Raw genomic sequence first — 7,931 nt, forward strand, 5'->3', positions numbered from 1 at the left:
ATGTGCAGAAAAGGAGAGAGCATGCAGTTTAAAGAGAAAGAAAGGCAAATAGTCCTTAAATACAGGGAAAAATTCTTAATCTCACAATAAGAAATTAAAATTACATTCAGATGCCATTTCTCATCCCATATTAACAAAACATTGTGTTGACAAGACTGTGGAAAAGCAGGCAATTTTTTACATTGCTGGTGGAAATGCAAAATATTTTAAGCTACATGGAAGAAATATCTAACTATATAGATAAACGTTTTTAAAGTGTATAACATAGACTTGGTATGTAGTAAGTGCCAGTTAGTCAACTTTATAATCTCTCAGTTTCCATCCTGAAAAGAGTAATAAGATAATGGAGAGAGAGAGATGAAGAGAGACAAAAGAACTAAAAATGGAAGTAAAGAAAGAAATGAAAGAACCAAGGAGGAAAGAAGCACACAAGCAAGGAAGGAAGGAATGTAGCTTAATATTTGACATTGGTCAGGCCAAGGAATACATGATTTTGTGGAAATATCCTCTCCTGAGGACATTCAAAATGTGGGGAAATATATAATACTAGAAATGTATAGTCAGCATCTGAGGTCTCTTTTGGAACATAAACATCTTGTATCAAGTCATTTGGTGAACAGATTTCCTAGAGTTTGTAAAGACTTTGGTTCAAATCAGTCTGCTCATATATATCCACTTAGCAATATATTTATTTCTAAGAAGCATGTTTTGTATCAGAAATGTAGCTTTAGATTCTTGCATGGATAGAGCCTGGTAAATTAAAGAACTTTCAGGTACATTTTAGAGCTATGCTTTTTTCCCTACAGATGAGGTAGACTCAAGTCTTGGAGAAATTGTATGTGGAATATATTACTACTGACGTTTTTAATCAGAATATTCATTTTTGAAACCCATAAGATTATACTTATGATGAGTAAAGTTCTTGACCTGCCCTTCTATACTTAGCCTCCTTTCTTAGCCACAATGCTATGCCCACCTGTAAATTCAAGAAAATTTTATTTTCAACTTTGAGTTTAGTACAAAGCCAAGATTTCAATTTTGCGCATAAGTAGCACTTATCTGCTCTCTGGCATCTGAACATTAAGTTATTCTTTCCTTTCTAGAAGTTCTCAGTTCATCTCTTTCTTTGGATCTCATTAGAACATATTGTACCAAATGGAAGAAGCAAACCAATCTGTGGTGTCTGAGTTTATTTTTCGTGGGCTTTGTAATTCAAGGGAGCTCCAGACCTTCCTTTTAATGCCATTTTCTATACTCTACATGATGACTGTTGTGGGGAACCTCCTTGTCGTGTCCTTAATCATCACTGACCCTCATCTCCACTCCCCAATGTACTTCCTCTTAGCCAATCTCTCATTTGTTGACTTCTGCCTTTCCTCAGTAACCACCCCTAAACTGACCACAGACTTCCTCAAGGAAAATAAGACCATCTCTTTTGGGGGCTGCATGAGCCAGATCCTCTGTGTGCATATCTTTGCAGGGGGTGAGATGGTGCTGCTTGTGTCAATGGCTTATGACCGCTATGTGGCCATTTGCAAGCCACTCCGTTACTTCAGCATCATGAACAGACAAAAGTGCATCCTGCTGGTTTTGATATCTTGGATCATTGGCTTTGTGCATGCCATGAGTCAACTGGCTATGATTTTAGAGCTGCCCTTCTGTGGACCCAGAATAGTGGACAGCTTTTTCTGTGATATCCCTTTGGTGATCAAACTGGCCTGCATGGATACTCATACTCTGGGGATATTGATAAATGCCGACAGTGGGGTCTTGGCAACAAGTTGCTTCATTCTCTTGCTGATCTCCTACACTTATATCCTGGTAACTGTCCGCCTTCACTCTAAGGATGGGGCTTCTAAGGCTCTCTCCACCTGTACTTCCCACATCACAGTGGTGGTGCTCTTCTTTGGGCCCTGCATCTTCATCTATTTGTGGCCACTCAGTGTCACTTCGGTGGACAAGTTTCTTGCTGTGTTTTACACAGTGATCACGCCTCTCCTGAATCCAGCTATTTATACACTGAGAAATAAAGAGATTAAGAATGCCATAAAGAGACTGGTAAATCAAAATGTGGAGTCAAGGGATAATTTTTAGAGGTCTTATGTAATCAGAAAATTCACGGTATGTGCCCCAATTTGGCCACATTTGACCTGTAAACTGAACTGGAAATATGACCTGTTCATATCTATAAGCTGTAAGTGTTCCCAGATGTTGATTTGTATTTAATTCACTACGAAAATTTGTTCAAAACCCCAACACTTATATTCTTACCACCTGGATAAAATAATAATTTGCATAAATATACTTTGTAGATGTTCAAAGATTATCAGATAATAACAATAACGATAATTATAAAAATAATGATAATTGCTACCACTTGTTAAACACTACCTGTGTTCCCAACACCATACTCAGCATTTTAGCTAGTTTACGTATTACTTACAAAATCACTTTGAGTTAATTATCATTATTCTCACTTCCAAAAATACATGATTTATCAACTGTAACTCTAACATAGCTAGAAAAGATACTAAAGATATCTGAGTGGTCTGGATCCACTTAGAAAACAAAAAGATAAATTAAAACTATCACAATACTATCACCCTTGTACTTCACTGCATAATCCCTATTGTTCAAGTTTTCAAGTTAACTAACCATTGATCTAAGGGTAATTTAATTCAACGGGTTAAAGGTAATGATTCAAGGGTTTCCCTTGAAATTTTTTTCCTAAATTCACAGGGAGAAGTGTGTACAATCCCTTGAAACATTATTTATTTTCTCTTATTAATAAATGATCTTAATGGTTTTAATTTTAGCTGATATGAAATAAATAAGAAAGGAGAGCTGTAAGAATGGGGAAGGAGAAGGATGCGTTGTTTCAAAGCAACAGAAATACAGAGTGATGAGAAGGGAGCCAACAGAAACCATCAGTAAAAACAATACAATAATTTTATAGAAAATCTCTCAAAATCTTCTCCAAATTAAATTAAAACAGATAAACAAGCCAACCTGGGGAAAAATTGACAAAAGCTTTGAAGAGGTATTTATTTTACTGAAGAGAAAGTACTAACAGACACTCCACCTCATTAGTAATCAGGGAAATGAAACTTAAGATCATAAAGAAATATCATTTTACACCTGCTAAAATGGTTAAAAAATGACATACGACAATAACAATTACAGTTGAGAATGTGTATTAATAAAAATTTATGCCCTGCTGGTTGGTGTACATTGATTTAACCATTCTGAAAAACGATTTATCATTGTATTGTAAAGCCGAACAAGTGAATATGTCAGCAACCGGCTGCTAACTGTTCCCTAGCGTCCACATGCCTCTTCTTCCTTTTGCTAACAGAATACCCCCAAGTTTTAGTTGGACCTACGGCCACCCAGCTACAGAGGAGATTTCCTAGTCTCTGCAGATAGGTGTGGCTAAATGAATAAGCTCTGGCTACAGACTGCGAGAAGTGATTTCTGCAACTTGCAAGCCATCTTTTCAAAAACATCAGCTCCAGATTCTTTTCCCCCTGTCCCAGTGGCTGGGGCAGAGGACAACTGAAGCAGCTGCTTTTGACTCAGTAATGGAAGCCACATGTTGAGAGGAAGGGAGACGCTGCTCCAGCCAGGAGATGGATAGACTCTAAGAGGAGCCTACATAACAAAAAATAGTATTGATAGTGTCCTATTTACCATTGTACCATTCGTCATTTGTGCTTTTTTCTTCATAATTTACTTATATTGTTTTGTACACTTCAAATATTGTATAATGCAAAATTAAGGAAAAATAAAGGAAAGATACTGTGTTTTGCCTTCTGCAAATTAAAAAAATAAAAACTAAATTTAGAAAACACTATACAATTGCCTATTCATTCACTGCAGGTTTCAGTTAGGCAGTGTGGTTCTGGGCTATTTACCAAATCAATTTCTGCTTTCTAAAGAAGTTGTCACCTGAAACCCTCCCCCCGATATATATGTATATCACATATATCTCATACTTAGATAGCAAAATATATACAGAAGGAAAATGCATACGGTTTGTTTTCATTGTTAGTAGAGTTACATCAGGGAAGATCAGTGATGTCAGCATCATGTGATCTTTTTAAATGAAATTGCCTGTGAAATACTGCATATTTTAAACCTCTGGATGATGTATATAATTTTATGAATAAATTTTATGAATAAAATTATATTGACACACTTTTACAGTATCTTAATTTCTAGTTTATTTCTGTGTACAAAAGAAGAAATTCATGATTTCTTGGTCTTAACCCTATACAAATATATAAAAAGTTAAAAATGGCATATCAATCTTTCTCTTTATACCAATAAATTAAAGCGCCCATGATAACATAACTGATCTAAAAATATATATATAAACAATTATAGTTACAGTTTTTAATTTCTTAAAATATGAAAAAACAAGAAGTGTAAATTATATTGAGTCATTTCCCCAAATCAGATGATCACGGCAGCATCACTCAGATCTGTCTGCAAACATATATGGAGACATATCACGGCTTTGTGGAATATTTTAATGTGAAATTATCTCAGCTATGTTAATTGATATAAATCTTTACTTTTAGAAGCCACCATTTATTCATAAGTGATTTGAAGACTGTGTGTAACCTCCTTTTACACCTCTCCATGGAAGAATGTAACAAGAATACAGCATCCTCATTCAGTCCTTGCCAGACCATTTAATTAGTTCTAGTAAACTACAAAATGAGGTCCCACTGTCCATCTGGTTTCTTAGGATATGAATTTCATTTAACTCACCATCAAATCACACAATTCACTTCTAAGTGATCTATGTTTCAAAAAGAATCACAATGGAAAATTTAAAAAAAAAAACATCTTGAACTGAAAAATAAAAACACAATACATACATCAATAGAATGCAGCTACAACCTGTTCATAGGGACTTTATTATATATGCACAGAGTTTTAAAAAAGAAAAGATGACTATCAATGATCCAAGTATCCATATCAAGAAAATTAACCTAAAGAAAGTAGAAGGAAGAACATAATAAGAGCAAAAAGTAATGAAATAAAAAAGTTAAAGTCAAAAGAATCACAAAACCAAAGTTAGTTATTTCAAGACACTAACAAAATTGTTAATACATGAGCAAACTGATCAAGAAGAAGGGAAAAGGCACAAATAACCAATGAAAAATCATCTCTACAGAAGGCACAATCTTAAAAATATTAAAATATGATATTATGTACATTATACCAATAAATTAAAAAACTCACATGAAATGGGAAAATTCCTATAAAAAACAAGATACTAAAGCAAGAACATCTGAATCATCCTGTGTATCTATTAAACAAGTTGAACCTGCAACTAAACCCTTTTCTGTCCTAGTTATTACTGTCTCTCAGCTCAAAACTCACCCTTCTATACTCTGCTTTTTCATGCTAGAACTCTGCAAACCACATTTGTGTTTTCCCATCTGTCTCCATTTCATGCTCTATCAGTAGAGCATGCTACAGGAAGACTACAAGGTTAGAGAAAGAGCAAGGGACTCCTTTCTGATTGCTTCTTAAGGGCCTTTCCACTCATTGCTGTGCCTCTGTGAGTATTATCACAGCCACTACAGTAATAGTTCCTACCTATGGCAGGAGGTGAATCCAGGTTGCAGTTTTTCCAACAGTTGCAGAGCTAGGCTCATCATGCTTCTTCAGAGATAACATCACCAGCATAGTGGCATCCTATGTTCAAAAATCTGGGTCTCAGACCTTCATGCCTCTCTTCTGAGTTCAGAGGAATAAGCGGTAGCTAACACACACTCCTCCAAAAAAGGGAGTCTTAGCTCTGTAGGACTCCTTTTCTAAATCATTAAAATTCAATAATTCCAAATTCTGACCTTTGTTCCCTGCATACCCAAGGGTGGTAGCTTCTTCCTACAGTTGTTACCTCCATGGTAATATAAAATTTTCTTTATATACTTTCAAATATCTAGTTAACAGCTTTATACCTGGTTAATTTTTATATTAAACTCTGTACAAATGATGTATTTCCTCTTTTCTGACTGATCCCTCACTGATACAGCTTTCCACAGAGAGAAATGCAGGTCTAAGTGGCTTTCCTGGGGAATACTGCAAAATATTTAAGAGAAAAAGAAACATCTTTTATGTACACTCCTCTTCAGAAGAGAAAAAGAAGGAACACCTTTCTCTTTTTAGCTAATTAGAGTTGGATTATCAAAAATATTGCGTAGTGTCAAAATTTATTAATAATTCAAAGGATACAGGCAGCTTCAAGACAGAGGTCAAGCATGGAGAATTCTGAGAGCGCCAACGTGGGTCAAAAGATTTTTCACGCTATTGTAGGGTGCACTCTGAACCACACAGGACAAACGAAGACTCAACGCTAACAATGCACGTGTAGCATCGCTTACAGAAAGGGAGATTATTTTAGCCATCACACATCTTCAACTTTTACTCTGTTAATTATGTAGCTCATTGGCATTTTCCAGCTGACTCCATCCGATAAATCCATAACTTACAGGGTGATTTACTTTTAGCAACCTAGAAAGATTAAGTGTATCCTGCTAAAAGGGCACATCTCCCTTAGATGAAGACTCCTCATTGTCTTTCTAACACTAAATACCATCAAGAAGTCCAATAAGCGTGCTTGCAAGGGACTTGACCAGGTCATTTCCGTATTTCCTTCTATAGTTTCTCTTCCTCTAAAATGCCCAAAAGGTAGAGAGAATGGGTTTCAGAAGAGGTATTAACTTTTTTTTTTTCCAATTCGTTTATAAAGCCAGCATAAATTTGACATGAGAAACAGATAAACACATAGGGAAAAAAATTATAGGTCACTCACTCTCATGAATATGGATGCAAAAATCCAAAACAAAACAATAACAAAGACAAGGGAACAATATATAAGAAGAATAATATATTCCAAGAAATTAATTTTATATTTGAAGTGTAAGCCTGATTTAATAATTGGGAATCAATCACCAAGTTAAGAAAAAGGAGAAAAATTATACAAATATGTCAATAGATATAGCAAGAGCATTTGATAAAATCCAATACGTCTTCATGATAAAATTCTTAAAAATGCAAGTTTAGAATGAAAATTACTCAATCTGATAAAGATATCTACAAAATATCTCTAGAACAAGTTACATTAAATGATGAAATATGGGAAGCTCCCCCTCCCCACAAGATTGGGAATCAGAAAAACATGCTTCCTCTCAACACTAGTGTTTGGCATTTGTTGGAAGTCCTGGCCAGTTAAATAAGGCAAGACAACTAAATAAAATGAATAAAAAGATAGAAATAAACTGTTATTCTTCATAGATAATATTTTTCTTTAAAAGTTACATATCCTTTCTATGGACTCTTCAAGTCTAGGACATTCTATTTATTCATAATAATTCATAATTTTTTATTATTCATAATAATATTTAATATACAATATTGCCCTGGTTGCTCCCAGCCCATGATTGATAACAGTGAGTGGACCAGAGCCAGGATATTCCTGCCCAATGTGAATTTCCTCTAATGGACAGTCTTTGCTCTGGAGCTCCACATCAACCCAGCTGAGAATTTCTCAGAGCTTCACTGTGGTCTGAGGCTACTCCATCCAATCTTCCCTCCTTCCCACTCTTCTTTCACAGGAGCCACACTGGCACTTTGTTATGAAGGCTTTCCTACCTGCTACTGCTCCCACTCCCTTTCATAGATATTTCCCTCAAGAAATATCTTACAATTTTGTCATGGTCCCTGTTTCACAGAGTGCCAGAACTGATACTAACACGTGATTTTGAGCACTAAAGTATCTGTGATAAAAATAATAAGGAAAGTGCCAGAATTTAAGAGTTATCACCAAAAATTGTCTGATCAAGCAGCAAACAAGTTTACCTCAGACACCAAACCATCTCTGCGACCCTCATTATAATGATATGATGGTAGAA

General features: G+C 35.4%; 1 protein-coding gene across 1 annotated transcript; it reads left to right on the top strand.

Moving 5' to 3' along the window:
* The first annotated feature begins 1,152 nt into the window (after positions 1 to 1,152).
* On the top strand, positions 1,153 to 2,094 carry LOC103548534 (olfactory receptor 4K3-like). The gene has a single exon (XM_008516352.2). The coding sequence runs from the start codon at positions 1,156 to 1,158 to the stop codon at positions 2,092 to 2,094; it is 939 nt and encodes a 312-aa protein (XP_008514574.1). The 5' UTR covers positions 1,153 to 1,155.
* The last annotated feature ends 5,837 nt before the right edge of the window (positions 2,095 to 7,931 follow it).

This window comes from Equus przewalskii, chromosome 1 (genome assembly GCF_037783145.1).
Source record: "Equus przewalskii isolate Varuska chromosome 1, EquPr2, whole genome shotgun sequence".
Classification (NCBI taxonomy): domain Eukaryota; kingdom Metazoa; phylum Chordata; class Mammalia; order Perissodactyla; family Equidae; genus Equus; species Equus przewalskii.

Bases quoted from the DNA above. Each gene is read 5' to 3' on its own strand.
- LOC103548534 (XM_008516352.2), top strand. From the start codon at position 1,156: ATGGAAGAAGCAAACCAATCTGTGGTGTCTGAGTTTATTTTTCGTGGG.